The following is a 24,136-nucleotide window of genomic DNA, read 5'->3' as shown; positions in this document are numbered from 1 at the left end:
GAATTCATTCTAATTGACGGTTTCTGATGAGCTGCATGCAATTTCAAATAACAATTATTTAGTTTGTGAAGTTTAGATAAATGTTCTACACGTGACGAGGATCATAATAATCAGAAGAATAGAGATATAAAGTGTATGAATAAGCACTGTCAAGATCGATGTTTATTTATATGTTGGGAAGTAATAATCAAGAGGTTATGTAAGGGTAATGAAATTATTAAGTGACTAGGTAATCATTCAACATGATAAAATAGAGAAATATATGAACAACAGTCAGATTATGTAAGAGCTAAATATCAGAAGATGATAGAATAATAAAAAGTTGGGTACAGGGTCGAAGAAAAATAAGATTAACAAAGTTTACTAGACAAACATCAACAAGGTAGGGAAAGGCTAATCAAACTTTCCTTCTGTCTACATAGGTCAGTTCGAGAAAGGTTTGATAGCGATAGCTTTTGTAAAACGGAGTAAGATAGGTGTTTTTGTCTGTTAACTATTTTGAATGCATCACTTACATTTACATCGTGTCCACTATCAAAAAGATGTCTGGGAATTGCACTTGTGAAGACTTTACTCCCTTTCAACCGTAGGTTCCTAGGAATGTGTTGAGAAAACCTTGTAGAGACCCTTCTCTCCGTTCTTCCTATGTACTTGCTATCTCAGGTACATGTAAATTCATAGATGCAATTGGAGATGACGTCAGAAGGGTATTGGTCTACCTTTGAATGGTATAAAGGACACTTGATGTTTTATAGAGAAACCAAGTGAGCATCGGGGAAGCTCCTGTTCAACGCCGCTTTGACTCTCTTATCGATTCTCCTAGAAATGAGAGTTGTTGAGAGTTGTTGAAGTAACTAAGTAACCAAGAAGCATGGTCCATATCATTACAGATAATGAACGATTCGCACTATCGACGATCATATACAATAACCATGTTTATTTATCGTTATTAGTGAATATATACATATAAAAATATAATTAAATACTTTTTCGTGCTTATTTATAGGGAGATCCAGGTGAAATCGGCCAACCTGGGAAAGATGTAAGTTGTTATTACATACTCTGAGTTGGATCGCTCTTCGTTTCTTTAATGTTAAGTAAACTAATGTTCCTTCTAATATCGCTTTAATGTATTGATGTCGTGATATTAGCTGTGATAACAAATTCTAACAACAAGACTTACGATAGATACCCTATCTTATTTAGAACTCACCAGTTAGATATATCTGTATTATGAAGAACGATTTCATCACAGATACTAAGAGATACTTATAGTAACTCTCAAGTCTAATGAGTAATGATCAAGATTTTAAAGGATTGGGTATTTAGTTTGAGTCTTAAATGGAACATCATGAATGAATGTATGTGGGACTATCGAACTGAAATTGAGCGATATGTGTGTTAATTTCAACAGTTAGTTACCACAGAATATATTCAAGATTTTTAGGTATCATGTTAGTAATTTTTGTTTTTTTCTGACAATTTATGTGAGCTATTCTGACGCTGATTGTTACAAAGAAACAATAAATGTAGATATACAAGTGATGAGACAGTTTTTTCAGACTGTTTTCTCATTCATGAAATTTCATTTTAGCAAATAATTACAAAATTGTAGATTGCTTTTTGTGTGAATTACTTAACCAGTGGTAGTCGGTTTCATATCTTAATTCTCACTACTAATTAAAATCTCAATATGATTACCTAATCCATTGGAAAATAGGTCATCAATTTCATCAAATCAATATCTTTGATGGGATGTACTAAGGTTCCGTTACATTCAACTCTACTTAGTGATTATAAATCTGACTTTTTACATACACTATCAGCCTTTGGAGCCCACTCAGTTAGATTAAACTCTATAAATTTAAAATAAATTCATAGAGACACTTTTTTACATCGGTTAATTTCATGTCCAAATTCATCTGCCCACATTTAAATCCATTAGGGTGTAAAAAATATTTCCCTCATCCATTTATTTTTCATCTGTTATTATTCTTACGTGATTAATATCTTAATAAATAAGCGTTTAACTAATTCTCTTACTGTCCTAAATCAATAATACATCACAGATACCCTAACAATTAAACAGAAACCTAGTTTACATTATTCCTTACTAAACAGTATGTAATTTTAGTTAAAAAAATAAATAAAATATCACCTGATAGTTTTGAAATTAACATAACTTGCTGATAAACTTATTTCTCTCTGGAATTAAAAGCTATTTGACAGTAGAAAATTCCTGACCTAGTTGTATTTCGGTTGTTGACAATCAGAAGTCAGGCTATGGGTTATGATTAATTGACAAATACATTTGATACATAAATGTCAATAGGAACCAAGAAAATGTTTAAAAATTACATTCGTACTTGTTTACAGTATATAACAGTAATAGCAACACTTCTGATATTTATAGATCGTCTTTTATTTCAAAGATACTAGCTGAGGTTAATCAGTCATTTTTGTCAATAACTGATATTGAATAAAATACATTGTTAACGAAATATGTTGTTTAATTAAAATGAGTAATAGGAATGTGTCATCTGGAATGTCTTCTAGATTTTGCATTCATCTACAGTTTAACTTATTTTTCTTTCCTCATTTAGGGTTTGCCAGGACTTGATGGGGAAGATGGACTTCCTGGTCCACGTGGACCTCAAGGAGAATCAGTAAGTATTTATAAGAAATAGTAATTGAAACACAGATCATTAGTTAGGCATATATACGTAAGTGAATATCATTAACACGACAGCGTTCATCCTAAAATATCACTTTGAATAACCAGAAAGGGGTTTTGTGGAGACATTGACATCATCGGATACCGGCTCAGTGGTCTATCGGTTAAGTGCTCGCGCGCGAGACTGGTAGGTCCTGGGTTCGAATCTCGTGAAGCGAGGTCGTGGATGCGCACTGGCGAGGAGTCCCACAGTAGGACGAAACGGCCGTCCAGTGCTTACAGGTTTTCCTTGATGGTCTAGCTTTAATTGACTGATGCTTTCAACTTTGAATAATCGTCTATTTTATACGTAACCAGTGCAAATAAAAAAACCCATTTTTGCAGTTACAAATGAATTTCATTCCATTTTATTTCATTTTTCTCATTATCAAGCCTATTTTCATACTTTCATTTTTTTTTTCACTCATCTATAAATTGTTGTTTCTGATTAATCGATTTTATTGGTACTTCTGAATAAGACTGATTAAGTATTATGGAACAGTAAATTAGGATTTACCAACGATGTACCAACGATCTTATGTGAGATTCAATCCACATCATTCATGTCTTTAAACAAACATGATACTATCCAGGAACTGAGTTTCTGGATAAAGTTATTCACATTATCTTTAAGATGAAAACCAAAAAAAACTAAATATTAAGTAAATTAGTCTTAACTGATAACAGAAAATAAGCACTGACTTCAGATTCATCAAATGTTCAAAAGATTATCACAAAATTTCCATGATTCACTTGTTTCTTATGCGCGTTTCATATGAAATAAACAATAGTGATAAGAAAACAGTAATCATTGGAATAATATCACTTATATTATGGTTTCTTTCTAAAAATGATGTAAATTATTTTCTAAAAGACTCTTTTAGCTTTATCTATCCTTGCCTATTGTTTCGGTTGACATGTGCTAATTTGATGCGACAATATATATACTTGTCCATATTTTGTATTGATAGGTCAAAGCATATACTGTACAATCATTAGCCATGAAAATAAGATTAGCCCTTCATATTATTTTATTGACATATATCAGTATTTGACAACATGGTTTAGTTAAGATGACTTTTTTACTTGATATTTTATACAATCATGTTACATTTACCAAAACTCTATCCTAAAACTAATGATATTGTCTTTATTTCGTATATGCCCTTTAGATTATTCATTTCTATAACACTTCTTGGAAGACAAAATGAGTTATTGTTTGGTTGTGTATATATTTTTATAAATCACCGGCTGAATTATCTTCAGCTGAAATTTTTCCAGCACATTCAAACTACCATTTGTTTAGAGCTAAATATACTGAGCGAAAATAGGTAGCGCTCTATTTTATAACTGTGACAACGGGCATCTTGACAACGAAATTAACAATAGTGATGCTACACGTAGAGAAAATCATTCAGTGAAATCGTACACTATCATTTTTTAGTGTAGTGTATAAATGTTGTGCTGAATTGGCTTCGTATTCCACCTAGGCTCAAAAGAGTGAGAGAGAAGCAAGTATGTTATTAAACTGAAGTAAAACATTAATCGATTAAGTTATTAATGGTCAGTTGAGGGAAACGCGAGTTTCATGAATGGGCTCTGTCGAAAGTGTATAGACGATATTATTGAAAAGCGGTTATAATGGTAGAAATACACTCATTTTATATCAATACTGTCAGCATTGAAAAGATTTTCGTATTACATTTATAAATTTCTTTCAACTTAATTCATACTATATTTTTGTTTCTCATTACTTTCCTGACCATATTTTCATCATTTTCATGGATCTATGATTTTCACAAACCGATTTTTCAACTTTAAAAATTCGTAAGATGCTAATAATTGTACAGATCTGCCAAACTGTAAGGCAATAGGTTGTTAGGTCTAACTAAACCCCTAACCCATATCGCTAAGAACTCATAACCCATATTAATTAAGTGGTTGTTTGATAACTCATAATATGAGGATAATTTCTATCAGCTAACGTCAATAAAAATATAAATTAGCCTCACATTTCATATTCGATGTCTTAGTGAGGTAGACTTAACGATTCAAAATGCCGGTTCATCTAAATGCATAAAAAATCCAATTATCAGTTCGGATTGTGTACCAAGTACTTAAATTTCCTATGCTAAGGTTTACCATTGATCATCTTTTTTAACCGAATTTTTTTTCTCATCATAAATACAACCACTTGCATTTTAAATTTTCAACAATATTTTTTTTAGTTTGGTGGTCTGTTGAGCTAGGTTCAGTTGGAAGGCAGCTTTTCTTACCGTTTGAGAACGATTAAAGCCAGGTAGTAATCGATATATTCACATTTATGATTCCTCGATAATGAGCGCTCATGATAATGGTTTCCGATTCCTCCTTAAATGATGTCAGTATTTGTGAGAAACTATCGTTAGACTTTAACTTGTAAAAATTTTCGACCGCTAAGAATACATATATAACAGTTGTTCATCAGTCCATTCACAAATTTGTCAATTTCTCAGTTTTATACAGAACATCAAAATATTGCACACCCACTTTTATTATAAAGATAAAGTATAAATGCAAAAGCTCATATTTATTATATTTTATGTTATAGGGAGCCGTAGGTTTGATGGGAGACATCGGTCCTAAAGGTGAAAGTGGAGTATACAATTATACGAATATAATTCCCGGAGATCGTGGTGAACCAGGTCCTCGAGGACAAGATGGTCAACCATGTGAAGATATGGACCGCGAATATACTGAAGAAGAACTTATCAGTTTTACAAGAGGTCAAGCTGGAGACATAGTAAGTCAGCCAAATACCAGGCACATATTGGTTGCAAAGTAATGACTCTAATAAGGCTTAGTGACTAATTTCTGCAGAACGTTTTCTCCCAATTAGTTTCTCTCTAATTCTATTTATAAGACATAATAACTATTAACTGAAAGTTAGGTTATATTATTTAACTCGTAAGGTGGTATGTTAGCTTTTCAAAATGTCACTTTCAGTAAATTCCACACGTGTATCACTTGTTATTGTTTATTTACAAAATAATTTAATTTAATAAAATTTTTGAAGGGTTTGAACATCAATAGAGATCCAGGTACATCCAGATGATGAGTCTCAAATTGGGCAAAATACACATCCTGAATGGGACCACTAGCCACAATCCAAGTGTACGTTAAAACATGTAATAGGAAATGGGTATCATGGCATTCTTTCAGGATGCACATACATCAGCAAAAAATAATCAAATTTCGATCTTGGATACCAACAATTGAGTAATACAAACACCAAAGAACTTCAGTCTTAAAATACGAAACTTATTTGCGCTCAAATTTTTTTTGAGGAATCAATGATGGATGGTATTTTATTGTCTAAGTGTTCCAGCACTTGTTCTCTTAGTTTATTGATTTGTTTAAATACATGAACATTGGTGTAAGGTGGACATAAAATATATATACACTACACAAAGGTTGTGAGGAAATAGAGAATGGAAGGTGAGTATAATAAAAAAGAATGAAAATTAGTGTATGAGAGCGAAACAATAATAATAATAATTGAAGCAGCTCAGTTAGGAGAAATAAAACCTAAAAGAATTCTTTCAGCTAAAGAAGTTACTTTCATCATTATGAGCTAAAAGAAAGTTACGTCAGGACTTCCACTGGCCTCACTCATCCGCATACTCAAGGTCGAGAAGTCTTTCTCCAGGCAACAGATCCACACTACCATTATCTATATTCATCAGAGTTGTTTCCAGAACGTCATCGATGGCAAAGTTGGAGAGGAATGGTGAGATTGGGCAACCTGCCTAAACCTACTGCTTGAATGGAACAATGGAGAGAGATGGTTGTTTACCCTCTGCCTGCGGTGTTTGTATATAGGGCTTTCAATATGTTACCGAACTTCTCTGGCGCACCCGTTATTTGATAGACAAACCCAGAGAATAGTCGATTTGTGATAACAGTTTCCAACTGTTAATCACATCATTTAAGAGATTTTAAATAAATGGATTTTATTCGTAAAGGTATAAATAGGTAAGCTTACTGATCGGAACGATAATATTTAATGCACATTCCAATTCGATAGGATTGACTAATTTAAAGTGCAAAATCACACAATCAATTCATTGCTAACCCATAAAAAAATATCGGGAAAATAAAATTTAAGAACAATTAAGTATTTTCATGTTAATTCCTAAAATTGTTTGAATGATTACTTGTTGTTTATTTTAATTGAAAATTTTTTTCGGTCATAACTAATATAGTTTTGTTAATGCCAGTAACAGTCAGGATAACACTATCGCTATCATCATGCTGGACTCGCCACTTTAGTGGCCCGTGTTGTGACTTCCATTTGAACAAACGCATGAATATGCCGTGAACATGAATCTTCTGTTTGACTCCATGTATTACGCCTAATCTGAGGTCGTTTGAGTGATGATGATAATGAGAAAGTAAATACGAATTAAGTTGGATAAACTGATTTTAGAAATCCGTTCAACCATACAGACACTAAGATGAGAAGTAGGAAAGCAAAACAAAGAAAAGATATAGATTGTGCCCCCCCCCCATTTGACAAAGCGTGACTCACTACAAATCGTCATACTAAAAAATAAACTAAAGACATGTGATGAGTAGAGTAAGCGTGCGCTCATTTAAAAACGGTCAAGGTTATAAACGAGTGATTGACAAGGTCAGAACGTGTGTTGGTAATGTGCAAAGAAGAATAATAAACTGGTCTGTCCAAAAACCAGAATAATTCATGTAAGTTTAACTGGAAGTAGATGTTACAACCAAACAATCGATTACCTATACGGTCAATAATTTATAATCTTAACACCTGAATAGAACATCAGATCTCCTTTAAATCTAGATTACCTCAAAACCTTAGCATAGAGCCTCCTACCACTTGTTAATTACGTTCATTATATATCAATATATATAAAATTTATTCATATCGTTTTTAACGTTTGTTTTCATGTAGGGTCCTCCAGGACCTAAAGGTGACAGTGGAGAGCCAGGAGATGAAGGTGATGTGGTAAGCTCATTTTACCATAATGATATGGAAAATACCAATTATTTAAAAAAATTCTTACTATAATTTAATTTATGAATCCAATATGCTAATAATATGATCGATTTAAACCAAGTATTTTAGCGACTGAATTGGACCTTAGAACATAGTCCAAACTGTAAGATTCAAAACGTAAACCCAGAAAATATTTAGAAAAGAATGTCTCATTTACTTTTTACAGTCATTCATTTATACAGTATTATTAAAACAGTATGAGGAACAGGATGTATGAAGCTGAATCATTTCAAGTAAATAACTAACGAGATTCACTCGAAATTAGAGGAAAATGAATGCAAATTGCTTGATAGTAAAGATGACCTTTTCCCCTTTAATACTGTGGTTTATAATATCGACAAAAGTGTCAAACAGAAATATACATTGTGAACTGAAGAATTTGTTATTTTAAAGAAAAACTTGCTTTAGAAAAATAAAGCGTGCTAGAAATGCTTTATAATAACTCAAAATTTTATGTTGACCCCTTCAAACCCTAATCTTTCACATTAATGCTTATATTCTTACTACTTCTACCACTATGGAATTTGAATCGATAACTGCATCTCTGTGCTAATGTGGTATGGCAACTAGAACTGATGTACGTACGTACGAAGTTCTACGTTGTGACTGGCTGACTGACTGTTGACAGTAAAATAGTTTTAAAATTCTTATTTTTACCATCTTTAATGTAAGTTTCAGAATACAGAACGTGATCAATTGACCAAGACTATATAAGATAGTCTGAATACAATATATGTGCCTGACCAGAAGTATAAATTGTTTTAAGTATGTTAGATCACTAAATTTATGCTGAAATAACACCAATATATTGAGTTACAGAGGATAAGGTTTCCTATAATTTAAAGAGTAAATAGAACAAAATCAACAAAGTGAAAGGGAAATACACAACGTTAAGCAAACTGGGATTCTGATGAAGAAAGTGATTGTATGTGCTGTTCCTGCGCACATACATCGGGAAATACACTTTAATGAATGATCAGTGCACCTTATTTTTTAAATCCATTTGGGTAAGTACGCTCTACTAGTATTCTATTTATCAAGCATTGCTGTTCACCACAAATGCACATAAAAAACGAATACAGTGTTCAGCCAAAGTATCATAAATTAAAGTTTTTTTTAAAGACCATCGCAGCATTAGACAGTAGACTAGTCAAAATATATCTCTTAAAAACTAACAGCTATAAACTTTATCTTTCACAGTAATGTTTAACCAAAACAGAAATGTCATGTTTGTCACTACGACCTAAAGTGAATGATCATTCCTGCTTATTTGTTTATTAATGAGAAATGAGTAAGCTGTAGTCATCCTTCTTTGAGACTAAATTCCTGGATATGGTTAATAACATGGATTTTTTCAATATTACATAATCCTTTATTCAGACAATAGATAACTAGTTATTTCAAGGAATTGGTTCAGTGAATCAAATCGACAATTCAATCACTATCCCTGTAGTAGTTTCAGAATCTTATTGAATAAACTACATTTTAACAATAAATGATTGATGAGTTTTTCCAACTACTCTATCATATTTATAAGATGGTTTATATTTTTACTACATTATTTATTTCTCTATAATAAATAAAATAGGGTCTACAAGGTGAAGAAGGATCAATTGGTGAAAAAGGTGAATCTGGTGAACCCGGACTAGATGTAAGTTTATTTAGAGCTATTAATTTACTTGAGAGAAAGTTATTGTCAGCAAAAATATAACAATATTTGTTGCTTTATATCAATTATTTCATGACTTAGGAAAATATCATCCATGTCAAGAGTAAGACGGTTATAATTAATGGTCACAAATGTATTGAAGTTAAATATTTAGTCCATTTGATTCTAACACAGTGGTGAAATGGTTCGATAGACACCACAAGGCTATGAAGGTTTTGAGTTTGATTCATAGTGGAGTTGTGAGTCTTCATTACTGATTCATATATTAAGATGAAGCGGCAATTCCGTGTTTACTGACTTTTAATTTATAGCGTAAATAGTACCAGTTAGTGATGCGAACTACCCACATGTTAAACCAAATGGTTCTACGTCGTCGTGTACATGTAATGATCAAATTTTGTTAGCAATCAACTTTAAATCATGTTATTAATGGGTTATTGTTAGTTTATTGGTAGTGAAATATTAGTTAACACAAAATTTAGTTTCGAAACAACTTAGAAAAAGAAAACGACTGAATTCAAACTAATTATGGAATATTCAAGTTTGGTAAGCAAAACTGATAAGAGCCCACAAATTGAATAAAAAAGTTATAAAAAGTTTTTATCTTTACTTTATTCATTAAAAAGTTTGTTTCATCACAGAGTTATAAAAATTCCAATTTTATTGCTTTCTTCAGCAATCTAAATTCAGAAACTCTTGAATCGATGACTTACCCGCCATCTCCAATGCGCGTTACTCTCGCTTCTCTCTCTCGAGTTGGCTTATCTGCCATCTCCAATGCGTGTCATTTTTGTTCCGCTCGCTGATATTTACTCATGTGTTTATAACTTTCTGGCCTGCGTCATTTGTCAATAAAACTGTAGCTGCCGCTTCCCTTTGCCTTCTGATTTTTATGCACCATTAGGATTGGAATTATAACGGTTATCAGGGTGAACGATTAGTGAAGCACGGCACTACCAATTCAATCATAAATATTTCATCAGAAGTGCTTTTATTTATTTTGTTAAGAGAAAGTGGATTTAAGAAATAAGATTGTTCTTTGATTACGTATGAACATGTTATTGAATACTAATAAAAGCATCACGTATATATATCTACAACATGAACATAGTAAGAAAATAACTAAGTATTGTACAATGTGATCCTACGGAGTTTAATAAAGACATTAAGTATTTGAGTAACAAAATTTGAAAATTATAGATCCCAACATTATTTGCCCTTAAGGGAAATGATTAGCAAAAATAACACAGAAAATGTTTTTTTCTGTTTTGTTCATAATATATGATCAAATACTATTATGATAATCCCTCATGCCAATTTTCTTTTCCATGTTACAAGGGTGATCCTGGAGAAGACGGTGATGTGGGACCGATTGGACAAGCAGTAGGTGTATTTGCATATCCGTTAAAAAATGATTGTCTACAATATATTCCTAGATTCTATCGTAAATAATTTCAATTATCCAAATATTTTAGAAACACAGGAAAAGTTTTAAATTATCTTGCTATATATTGTAAAAGATGACAATAGGGAATTTTATTTATTTATGGTAATGGAATTAATTCAGTCACTTACTTCCCATGATACTATTGTTATTATCACTATTTAGTAGAAGTGGTATTTTCCAATTTTGTATTATATTCACACGTGTTCACTGTACTGATTACAATCCAAAAACTTGTAGCATTCCTCCTATTGTATATGGTTTATATATACTTAGTACTACATCTTGTTTATATGACTTTTTAACCTGGCTAGGCATTAATCTTAAAATTCTAAGAACTTCACCACTATTTATGGAGATGTATACATATGGAGGAGCAGTCGTGATTTAGATATACAGCTGACTAAAGGCATACCTAAATGGTTATAAAAGGAAATGCATTACAGTAGTTAACCAAGGATTCTGCGGATGTGTAATTCACCATTTTCCAACTTTCAAACATTAGATCTACTTAACCTAAGCAACAGACAACATAGAAGGATTCATTATCAGTTAGTTAATTCAGCACTTACCATCACAAGATGTAAAAATAGAAGTGTATGTCATTTAATCCTTTATCTATCTATTCACTATACCATCAGATAATATCAAAATACACCGGGACCAAATCAATCTGTAAAATTATCAGTATTGATTGTTGATTTAAATATGATCACAATTCAAAGTATTATCGTTATTTCTTCACTTAATTTTGTTTACTTTACTGAAAAATCAAGTTTACCTGTATAACATTACCCATAAGCCCTGTATAGTATATCCTGGTTAATGTAAACAAAATTAAGGAGTAAATACCGATAACAACGATAATAATATCATCATTATTAACTTTCGCAATACATCTGGCATGTGAAAAATAAACTGACACATAAAAATGGCGATGAAAGAGTGGAGAGCGTGATATATTTATGACAGATGCCAGTCATAAAACAGTACCTTAAAGAAATAGACATAGTTAAACAGATATAGATAAGGATTCAAACTAACTTCATTTATTTTCATATTGTTTGTTGAAACCTATTTTGTTTTATGTTGCGACAATTTGGAGTTTTTAATCTTTGCATCATTATTTTGTTTGATCTTGTTTAAAAAAGGGTAATTTGGGTTCTGATGGTCCACCTGGACCAGAAGGTGCAATCGGTGGAAAAGGTGATCGAGGTCCACATGGTCGTGATGGTTTACAAGGTGATCCAGGTCCAGCTGGAATCCCTGGGGTATGTCCCCGGATCATCTGATTACTTTTATATTTCTGATATACTAAATTGATATATAGTAATTATTTTTATCTTCATTATATTAATAGAAATAAAATAAATTTGAATATACCCGTAAAATAATTCTCAATCAAAATAATTATTTATTAAAAATCGGAAACAAGTTGTGTTTGAGGAAACAATCGTTTTCATTTACGTCCTTCTTAGAATACATAGTTATATAAAGGATATGGATACACTACAGCGGTTACCATACTGATTTATAAATATTGAATGTGACACATTGTATCATTGAAGAAAAATAAAGACAACTCAATGGAGAAAATTTTCTTATTGATTATTACATTTACATAAGCTGAACAATCGTATTTACAGTTAATTTATTTTCCAAAAAATCGAAGTCTATGGTAAGATAACTTGGTGTGGTGTCATATCATGGATTGCTTGCAAAAACCAGATATTGAAAGGAAGTTACTTAATAACTGGTTAATGGAAAAATATTGAAGTGTAGATAATTGTCCACTTGATAGGTTATGAAAGATAGAAAGGGAGGTTAATAATTATGGTAAAATGAGGAATTGAAAATACTGTTATGCACACAAAGGTTAGGCTTGAGTTAGTCTTTAAATACATAAATGTTATATTTAAAATACTCGTTGTTAAGCTTAAATGAAGTAAAACAATTAGAGAAATAACGGTTTCTAGAATGTTAGTAACTTGGGTTTTAATTTGATGTTTATGAAGATTTGTTTTATCTGAAGACAGTTTTGCATTTTCGACTGGAATCCACTGGGGAACCATCGGGATTTGAAATTTGCATAGAATGAACAACATGTATGTATACAAGCCTAACCCTATGTACATCCTAACCTTAACAGATGAATAACGCCTAATAAAGACTGCTTCGTCGTTCTACGACGTTTCTACGACAATTTATTTGGGTACTTAAACTACCAAGCCTATTATTCGACTTTTTACTTACTATGATGTGTTCAGGCATAATTGAAAAACTATTGGTTTAAACTTGAAATGCACAAATTGTTTATAAGAAAGTAAGAGACCTTCCTGTCTTAATCATCCTAGTTTCTGTAAAATAGTCCGCAGTTTAACAATTTTACTATAAAATTAAGCATTCATCATTTCATATGTTTCTTTATTGTACGCAGTTAATGACTGACAATAGTTATTCACGATTTATAATTTTCACAAAGTATGTACAAACGAGACACATAATGTCAATTTTACTTCCAGAATAATCGGCTATTCAAAATAATTCAGATTCCAGTTGTGAGACGTTTCATTTGAACCCATATGAAAATAGGTATGTACCCAAGAACTATGTTTTGGAAACAAATCTTTAGTCCAATCATTACAATTTACTCCAATGGATCAGGTGAATTATTAGGTGCATGTTGAAGCAAGGCGAATGTAGAACATTATTTGAAGTTTGAAGTCATAAAACATTATTCTAAAAGAATCTCATAATTGGTGTCTCAGTGCATTTTTCAATCAGTTTTTGATAAATTGATAAGTGAACTGTTTCTCCTTCAATTTCTTTATTCCTTTAAATTGTGTATTCGTTTATTTCCATTTTTTAAGAAAGCTACTTGTCCAGTCGAGTTTTTTCCGAAAGGTGAAAAAGGTCTCCCAGGTCATCCTGGTGATAAGGGAACTCAGGGGGAACCTGGCTTACCAGGTGATCAAGGAGAAAAAGGTGTTCCAGGCGATGAAGGTCTAAAAGGGGTAAGAGGAAGCCAAGGTAAAATTTGTGAACCTGGTCCACAAGGTCCCGTGGGTGTTAAGGGTTGGTATGGTAAGTTAATCTTACGAATTCATAATTGTAAGTTTTGTAAATTTCTATGTTCAGCTTTACTTAGTATTAAGTTATTTATCATAAGTGTTAGTAAAGTATGTGCCTACTGTAAGCTACAACAATTATAAACTCTATTTTATTTTACAGGAAAAAATGGAGCACAGGGACAACCTGGAGTTGATGGAGATCCAGGACAACCAGGCCAAAGAGGGTTACCTGGAGATGATGGTTTCGGTCATATAGGTGAAATTGGCGAGGTTGGTGTGGAAGGTTTACGTGGTATTAAAGGTGAGTGAAAAATAAAGTCATTACAAGAGCTATTTACTAGGAGTTAATATTTTAATTTTTTTGAAACCTGTGTCGTCACTAAAGCCATCCAAGTTTCAAATCAGAGTTCTTGTTTGATATGATCATTGAAATCCCTGTTGATAGCATTTGACAATTTTGTTTTAAATAATACATAACTTTTTGAAATTTGTGTAAAATAAAGTGCTCTATGAAGTTTCACCAGATTTTTTCTATTTTATTTAAGATAAATCTTGAACATTATTAGCACTGTACATGTAGTATATATTTGGTATCAAGGGTCAGTTAGTTATTTTCAATGATTAATTAAGAATAGAAACTGAAGGATATAAAGTTGCATTTACAAATCGATTTATTACTCAAGCTGATTACATAAGAATAAAGATGGGAAAATGAAAAAAGAATGTAAGCATAAGTTTGAGATAAATCACTTGTTAATTACCAGAAATGATTGTCTAGTGATAAAAATAAAATGAAAGGAGTTAGTTTGAATATAGTTTAATGGCCAGGACAAACAGATAGATCTTGCAAAGATTTTCTGAATGTAAAGGTCAGGTTTATTTAAGCGAATTCCAATGGCCTCTGATGTATGTAGGTGGCGACATTTGGAAATATAGAAGTTGGATGTGGTTCCATATACTATTCTGAATCCTATATTTGCATCAACTTAGCAGCCTCTGTCAAGTAGATGTTTGAGGATGAAGATTTTTATTGTTCTACTTTGTCTTTTGCTCAACCATTTGGGGTAATGTTTCGAGACACTGTAATGAACTTGTCTTGTTGATCTTATTACATAATAATTATTATGTTACTAAGGTGAATCTGGTGAAGAAGGTGATCCTGGAGAAAAAGGATTTGGTGGAGATAGTAATGTCGGTCCAGTTGGTCCTCGTGGTGAACCTGGTGATGATGGAAGTGATGGAGAACCCGGAAAACACGGTGAACCTGGACCTCCAGGTCCAAAAGGTATACTTTACGATTTATATTTATTCTGAAAATTGTTTATTGGTGAAGTAGAAGAATAGAGAACATTTGTCAAATCACGTTGTAAAATGAATTGAACAATTGTTCTTTTTCAAAGATTATTCTATAGGTTGATATCAATATTGATTGTACAGAAGCTTAGTCTGAAAGTGATCTAAATCACAAATTTCAAATAAATTAGAGAATAGTCGAAAACCAAGAAGTACTAGATATTTGTATCATCCTAATTTACCACTTCAAATAGATGTGGACATGTAGCAACACACTGAATCTTGTAACTGAAACGATAACATTCAATAAATGAATAGAAATCCACTAATCTACATTTTCAAATTCCGTTAGCTGTGATACAGCGATATCTTTATTCAGTTTTGTCAGTGAGTGATTATTTAACTCCTGATTTTATAGACTCCACGTACTTTAATAGAATTATGGCACTTAATTAGCATTGATCATGTTCGGTTATGAATTATCTTAAATTTAACGTCATTCACCAAGAACTGTGGTGCTTAACTGTAGGAAACAGATGAACCGAAAGGTAATTAAAAGGAGACATTCTTCTAAGGTAGTCACAAAGAAGTATGATAGACAAATAATCTAGTGATGTAGAATAGTGATAACGTTCTTAATTTTAATGTTCAGTACGAAAGACCCATGGTACAAGATGAATTTACTTTTCCTTTCAAAGTTCACCAAGAATTTCGAGTTTTGGAATCTAATCGTTTGTAAAAAACCTGGTCGAAAAAGTTCGATCAACACTGGTGACTAAACAACATGTGTTTGGTTTCTGCTTAGTAATCATTAAGTGTGTAAATATCTCAACAGTCACTCGTTTTTTGTCTAGCTCAATTATAGTTCCAACAACCTCATGAATGAAAATACGCCTTGTTAATAAGTTTAAACTATCACACCATCTACATTCAAGGAGCCCTGTATATGTTATTTAACAGATTTTTGGCTGAACCATTTTCATAATAAGCTTAATAAGGAAGTAGATGAATAAATAAGCAAAAGAGATAGATACATAAGGTAGAATTGTTTAGAAGTTAGAATAATAATTCAAACAGTATGTTAAATTATCTGCCTAATGTTAAAAAAAACCATAGAGTTCACACCATATTGATAACTTGACGATATTTTACTTATCTGCTCAAATAAGTTGATATTATTGGTAATCTTCTCATTTAATTTCTTTTTTTTAGGTGAACCGTTAACTGTTTGCCCTTTGTGTAAAGATGGTGATGCTGGTCTGCGTGGAGAAATAGGGGATCCAGGTGAAAATGGTGAAAAGGGAGGTGATGGTATGCCAGGTGATAGAGGTGATACTGGCCGGCTAGGTGAAGATGGTTTAATCGGTCTACCGGGAACCAAAGGTGAAAAAGTAAGTTATTTGTTTACACCAACTGACTCCTCTGTAATTTTATAAAATCACGAACATCAGTTCTATCTAATTTATATCACAATATACATAGTAAAATGTTGAGTGCATGGACACATCTGCTATAAGGCTTGAGTCTATATATTTTGTTGATTAGCCCTCAGTGCAAAAGTGCTTCTTCATTCTTGACATAAAGTGGTTCTTCCCCCCTGACGGAATGTATATCACTTAACGTCAGAATCATAGTTGTTGTTGAGCTATTAAATAGTTGACTGGCCTCTTGTTACCACCAATAACGGTGCAAATAACCAAAAGGAGCAAGTACAACAAATCATAGTATCTCATTTCAATGTTACGTCAAAAAGAAAACAATTCTTTCTCACAGTAACTGAAAAATTATTTATTACTCTTGAAAAAAGAAAGAAAACTAGAACATGAAATGGGTTGTTTTCTCCTTAAATTAATAGTTACAATTACATGTAATTCATCATTTTTTTGAAACAGAAAAACAAAATAATAATACATTGAAATAATTCATTGTTGAAGTGATTTACGAAAATATTTTTCATCACTATTGGCAGCTGGAAAAATCCTTAAAGATAAAAGTGAACATAACAGATACTTTATCCTGTGACTAAGAACTCTTCATTAGGGAATGCTTATGATACTGGATTAAATCAAACTCAGGAAATTCCGGTCTTGAAAGGACACAGTTCAGTTCACTAGCAAAACCTGAGTTCAGTGTTTGATATTTCCCATCATAATTCAGTAGATATCCGTACTCCTTCATAACCTGGTTGACTTCATAAGTCTTTTTGAGTTTAATTTCTATGAATTACTTTTAAAACAAGTTATTAAAGAATTTTTAGATCACCAATGTAGATGATTTATGTAGATTATCGACGGTATAATCGAGTTGGAAGAAAATGGTGTAACTTCCTGGATTACGTCAAATTCACAACTCGTCGTCAGTGCCTAATATAGATGACCCTTTCGTGGTATCCATATACTGTGGCTTCTTTGATGGCTCTATATAACAAACATGAAATTAATGGATAAATGGATTTATACGAACATATTAGAGAATAACAGAGTATAATCATTACCACGAGAGCCAGCTCATGGGGTGCTATTGATTGATCCTCGTCAGTCATCCTGGACCTTGCAGATGTTCGATAAGCTGTCTAGAGCTCGGTGATCTGTCGTATAGCATAGAAAAGGTTCAGCTTGATGATCTATTCCGTTATGGCTTAATGAGATCTTGCTCGCCTTAAAAGTTGTGTCGATTCTGAACAATGATGATGCTTTTCTAACCTTATTTAGCTACCTAGAGATTAAGTGCTCGCCTCTAAACCGATGACCTTGGTTTCGATCTCCAGTTGGTTCATAGATGCCCACTTCTGATGAATTGCATATCAAGAGGAAATAACTTCTCATTGCTTCTTGGTTTTCAATACCTGTCCAACCTTAATCAGTCCCAAATGTAAATTATAGATATCAGTTTAGTTTCCCATTTTAATTTGCTAAATTACGTAGGTATTTTGCATGTACTTAGTATAACTTCAGGAATATTTAACGATGGGAATTTGTTTAATTCTAGTTTGTCACATCCATAACTACTGTAAAGTATACCTTTCCAACCCCACACAAACTGTTAAACAGTAGGCTAGAATTTTGTAGGTAAACGAACTTCTGGGTTCGAGTCCCAGAGTGAACATCAACTCTGAGATGCAGGTACATCCAGCTGACGAGTCCCAAATAGGACGAAACGCGCGTCCTGGATTCCACTGCTAGCCACTATCCATCTCTGCTTATAATGCTTGTGAATTAAAGCAATATAGAGGCAATACGCATAGTATGCACATATGTCAATTGGAGACTGACCGGTTGCAGTCCTAAAAACATCAATGGGAAGATTCAAACAAACAATACTAAGTAAATTTAAACTTCTATATTGTTTTACAATAAATAAAACCTATAATGTACAAATATATTCACTTATTCAACTGTTGTGTAGATGAATAGCATTCAGAAATGAAACGTTTATTACTCCTTATTATAGATGAGTCATAATAGGTATATCATTAATCAGCTTTTATTGACCTTTTCCTCACGTCATAAAACCGTATATCGAAAAATAAATACAATCACATTGCTTTAAGCAATAATTACTGCACTTATCTTACCTTTTACCTAGTGGAATGATTAACGGTTTCCCTATATATATGCTTGAAAGATTAGTCTGATTGACTAAGATATATATCTACACAAAAGAATGATATTCGTCAAGAGAACGTAGTGGCACATGCCCTTGATCAAGAAATGTATGTTCAAACTGCCTACGTGTTCGGTAATTTCGAACACATACAAATAGATTTTAAGCGATTAATAATAAACAGTATGAAAATTTTGACCTACGTTTCATGGTTTCTCTCATGTTTTTTTCTAGAATCGATAGCTAAATTTATAATTTTTATTATTTTGCCCTTTAGTATTGCATACTGAGTTCCTCTGATGAAGAAATACAAAGTCAATACTAAGTTAAGTGACTTAATATAGTGATTGAAAGTGACTGAGGAGAATATCTGGTCACAGATTTTGAACCGATTGATTCTTGTTGACCAGGTGTGTCCGTATTGTGGAAGCAAGCGAGATAAAACACATTATCCATCTGTATTGAATATAGTTTCATGTGATAAATTTCATTTTCATTTATTCAGTTAATTGAATCTAAAGATTGTTGTATATGGTCCGTTGTAGTTCTAATGTTTTGTTTTTCACATGGAAGTACCATACTTTTTTCCACGTAACTAATCAATGTTTCCTAGTTCTATATGTTTATAGTATAAAATTGAACAAATCAACACACATTCTAAAACTTTTATGATTAAAATACTCAAATAAATTGTTTTAAGCTAAAGTAAAAGTTACCTTTACAAATGTTGAATGATAGTTAATAAAGTATCTTTGATGTCAGTAAATGACCAAATTTTGGTTCTATTGGTAAAACGTATTTGATTTTTACAAATATTTGCTTATGAAATTGTAGGGTCGTATTGGTGAAGATGGTTTTAGTGGTGACCCCGGTGATCCTGGAGAATCTGCTGTTGTGTCTCGGGTTGTAGAAGATGTTATATCAGGCGATGAAGGTGATGAAGGCCATGAAGGTAGCATTGGTGATATTGGCGATAGAGGCGATGAAGGAGAACCTGGTCCTATTGGTGATGAGGGTCTTAAAGGACAACAAGTAAGAAAACTTCTCTTCAGTTGATTTACCAAACAACTTGTTTAGATTACGATGACATAGTGAACTAATACTGCTGGTAATAGTCACTTCTCAAAAGAGTAATCAGAAATGAAAAAAATATTTACCTTCATATCAATAAATATTATAAACTTTTGATGCACTTTGTAACGATTTCCAAAAAAAATCACATTATTAGAGGACATATTTAAAATTGAATAGTCCACATTGAAGTGTTTGATTGTGATCTGATAATCTTAGCTATAAAATCGAAAATTAAATATCACACTAAAACTGTGATCGAGAATATATCTCAAAGAAAATAGGGTCATATAAAATTCTTGGATATCTGTATTACTGGTTGGTATGTCAGCAAAATAACGTCAGTGTTGTTTGGAAATGGTCAACTGCAAGTAGGTTTGAATTAATATTAATTACATCGGCTGCCAAATAAAGTTTAAGATCTCAAAATGATATAGCTTCAAATAGATAGACAGAATACTTTGGGTACCTGGTAGTCAGGTGCTGTTAATTTATTTGCTCAAAGAAGAATGAAACTTGATTTTCGATCTGACTACTACTATATATAAATGTGAAGTGCAACGTCCTTTACTGTATCCCTAAATAAGCATTTAGCAAAAAGAGATAGTAATTCGCATAAAACATCAATAATAAATATGTATCAGTTTTTAATAAAATTGTTTAATGTTTATATGAGGAAACATTAACTTATTAACCAAAGCTCCCGACTTTCGATCAATGGGTCTCAGGTCTAAACTCTTCTTATTCTTTTTTGATTTGGGCAAACTCGTCGTATCACAAAAATAGAATGTATTTTGTGATTCATCAAACTTAATAACAGTTACACTTTGTTACATTTGATACAAATGTTTTATACTCTTATTAACTTCCCCACTATTAAAGAGTATCGAAATAGAATAAAGACATCCATTAACCGCTTATCAGTATTCAGTCATTTTCATACCGACTTCAATTTGCGACAGAATCACTCTTATCTGTAAACTTCTTTCTTAGGAAATAACAGAAATCTTTTTTTTCATATCCTAATCGTTGTATTTTACAATTTGTTTTCAGCTGTGAATCAGTTTTCAAGTTGTTTTTTTTTATGTTCTGTATATTGACATAGTTTGTATGTCTCATTCGAAAATTTGGTAATTAATTCAGTTCCAATAATTACTTTAGGGCGATAGCATAATAACCATTATTTTCTATACAATCATTACAGGGTACAGATGGTGAACAGGGACCAATTGGTGAAGTTGGAGATGACGGTGACGATGGTGAAACAGGTGAAAATGGTATCGATGTCAAAGGCATGGTTGGTGAACTGGGTGAAAGAGGTGATGAGGGTTTAGTCGGTGAGAAAGGTGAAAAAGGCATAGCTGGAGTGATGACCAACTGTACAATTGATTGGAGACAATTAGTAGCAAAAAATGAATCTGGTAATAGATAAAAATGATTGCAATTTTTAAATACATCTGTAATGTATTGAGAAATTGGGATTTTATCTGTTTTTTACTAACGTTGTTTCAAGCAAATAAAAATCTATTAGCGTCATCTGCTTAGAATATTGGCTATATGGTGTTCTTTTATCTAAGATGCTTACATTTCATTCTGCCTTTCTACAATGAAAAAAGCAAACATATTTTCCAGTTTTCCTTCAACACGTTTATTTATTACATTTATTGACTTTTCTAGGTAACTATTCTGTAATTATAGAAACTAACAATAAAAATATGACATCACATCTAAACTGTTTACATTTATTAATCTGAATTCTATATGGTTATCAATGAAGTTATCAATTTAAAACATTAACCGTGGTCAATTCTAGGAGAGAGAGAGAGAGTGAATCAATGAATACTGCTTAGCAGGCGAATATGTACGTCAGGGAGAATAATTTATTGAACGTTCAAAGCAATCAATGTCTTAGCTGGTCAGAGAGATAAAAGTGTTGGATGATACCCATGCATTCGATCATAAATACTTCTACAAGTATGCATGTACACAGAGAAGTACGGGTGAATTATTTCGGACTAAAAATGTCCGTACGATGAGTAGGTTAATTAAGAGGTATAGTTAGTTTGAAAATGTACAAGCATATGGATACGTAGGCAGGGTCACTTACAAGCTTACTTCACTCAATCTTAAACGGTGACTTACATTAATACACTAACATAACGGTCATTTCTTGAAAAAAAGATACCTCAACTGATCGAAATTCAACAGATTGACATAAATACTTGCATGAAAAAGCAATAAGGCAAAAGACGGTCTGATTTATTAAACAATTTTTAAGTAGTGATAATTGCCTGCCATAGTTTCATTTCATTTTATCTTTTCATACAAAATATTCCCTCCTAATTTCAGCATTGTTTTCTAAAATAAAAGCCTAACTTAATTAGAATGATTACAATTATGTTTTATTTTAGAATGGTAAGAGATTTGAGGGATTGTTTTAATCATTACAGTTGGACATAATTTCAGTTGAACTAAACGTCTTGATATATGGTATTATGATCCAAAATGTTTAGTGTTTTAGATCTGTTATTTAGTGGTCGACCTATTTATACTGTAAAGAAACAGATGAATCAGAATGTTGGACCTTCTATTTATTTGTGTCCACTTCAAATATGCTATTTCTTGTACTCCTTATCCCGTAGCCTATTTCGACATTATCAATCATTTTATTCCATTAGATTAGTCATAGTATGGTTTGTGCCACTAATGTCGATAGATATAAGTAGTATGTATCATCAATCGAAAGTGAAATACCTGGCTGCACTAGGTTAAAATGATCGAAGAGAAGAGAACGAGAACGGAGAATGATTGGTGTGGAAACGAAAGAACAATGAAGTCTGAGGCGAGTGATGGATATTTTGCAAATGAAGTATTTACTGTATGGTTCTCAGATTTTACTAACTGATTCTGTAATTTTGTATTCAAATACATTCGGTTTTCCCCAATTGTGTCCTTGTTCACTACAATGGGATTAGGAAATCTATAATTTTATTCATTCAAATTTTAAGTTACTGTTCACGAATAATCATGAAGCATCACTGTCTGTCAAAGGACTTCATTTTTCGTTTTAAGTGAATTGTTTGAAAATAAGTTCTGTCCAATCGTACAACAGATTTCATGCTTGTAATTTTGAATATTATGTTCTATAAAATTATAAATGATCACATGATAAACAATAACAGTTAAGATTTATAAATACATTTACTTTGGTTTGGCATTTATTTAGAATTGATTGGGGATCGTGGAGAGAAAGGCGATGACGGTGAGGTTGGTGAAAAAGGTTCTCGAGGGATTGATGGACGAAAAGGTGAAATAGGTCAAACGGCAGCACCATCTGAACGAGGTGAAACTGGTTTGCCAGGTCCAGATGGGGAAAAAGGAGATCCAGGTCCACCAGGTAGGATTCATATGATCTTTATCAATAAAAGAATCTTGAACTTAGAAATCCAGACCATTATTCCACTAAACTGCCCATTATATATTTAATGTAGGTATTGAAGGTCCTCAAGGACTTCAAGGAGATCCTGGTGAAGTGATTGATGGGATCGAAGGAGATGTCGGCGAACAAGGTCCTGAAGGCCCAAAAGGATTTAAGGGTGAGTATAATATTTCATCATTTCATAAATTTCAAGTCTGCTTTGTTATAGACTGGTAGATTAAAAGTCGACGATGGTTTTAAAAAGTTTATATTATTTCCAATAAGTAACTCTTGCCATATTCCTAGTCTTAAAGTGGATTCAAGAAAGAGTGGTAATTTAACTACATCAATAAACATTAATAATATTAATATATTTCTTCTTGTTATATGTTTTTGAAAGATCTGACTCAAGATTCTTACTTCTCGTAACCTAGAATAACCTGTCCTAGGGTTTCAGTATGGAAATATATAATCAGAGGTATGAAGTACAGCGATTTTACCAGTGAAATTTTATTTAAGAATACATTGCAGTTACAAAGAATATTATAACCCTTCTTTATTAACTTTCTTACAGGGGAAGAAGGTGATGTGGGTGATAGTGGTGATTCACCAGAACTTACTAAAGGTGAGCCTGGACCTGCCGGTGAACCTGGAACTGAAGGAGATGAAGGAGACCCAGGTATTCCTGGACAAAAGGGAGAGCCTGGGGCTGAAGGTACGCACTCAAAGTGTTAAGAATATTTTCTGATTAGTTACATCAGTGATTAATATGCATGAAGGCCGAAC

The 24,136-nt window shown here is 32.4% G+C and overlaps 1 protein-coding gene across 1 annotated transcript in view; it reads left to right on the top strand.

The window, feature by feature from the left end:
* Nucleotides 1-24,136, top strand: part of Smp_170330 (putative collagen alpha-1(V) chain precursor) — a gene marked incomplete at both ends in the record, with an annotated part of 68,886 nt that overhangs the window by 5,095 nt on the left and 39,655 nt on the right. Inside the window, 14 exons of the mRNA XM_018794596.1 lie at nt 2,604-2,666; nt 5,304-5,495; nt 7,677-7,730; nt 9,370-9,432; nt 10,789-10,833; nt 12,046-12,165; nt 13,765-13,978; nt 14,126-14,266; nt 15,101-15,250; nt 16,471-16,649; nt 19,696-19,893; nt 21,137-21,278; nt 23,159-23,329; nt 23,964-24,065. Of these exons, the coding sequence (XP_018648994.1) occupies nt 2,604-2,666; nt 5,304-5,495; nt 7,677-7,730; nt 9,370-9,432; nt 10,789-10,833; nt 12,046-12,165; nt 13,765-13,978; nt 14,126-14,266; nt 15,101-15,250; nt 16,471-16,649; nt 19,696-19,893; nt 21,137-21,278; nt 23,159-23,329; nt 23,964-24,065 (1,834 nt within the window). The remainder of the gene's footprint in view (nt 1-2,603; nt 2,667-5,303; nt 5,496-7,676; nt 7,731-9,369; nt 9,433-10,788; nt 10,834-12,045; nt 12,166-13,764; nt 13,979-14,125; nt 14,267-15,100; nt 15,251-16,470; nt 16,650-19,695; nt 19,894-21,136; nt 21,279-23,158; nt 23,330-23,963; nt 24,066-24,136) is intronic.

Source organism: Schistosoma mansoni, chromosome 1 (genome assembly GCF_000237925.1).
Source record: "Schistosoma mansoni strain Puerto Rico chromosome 1, complete genome".
In the NCBI taxonomy this organism is placed as follows: Eukaryota; Metazoa; Platyhelminthes; class Trematoda; order Strigeidida; family Schistosomatidae; genus Schistosoma; species Schistosoma mansoni.
This window is presented reverse-complemented; position numbering and strand designations above follow the sequence as displayed.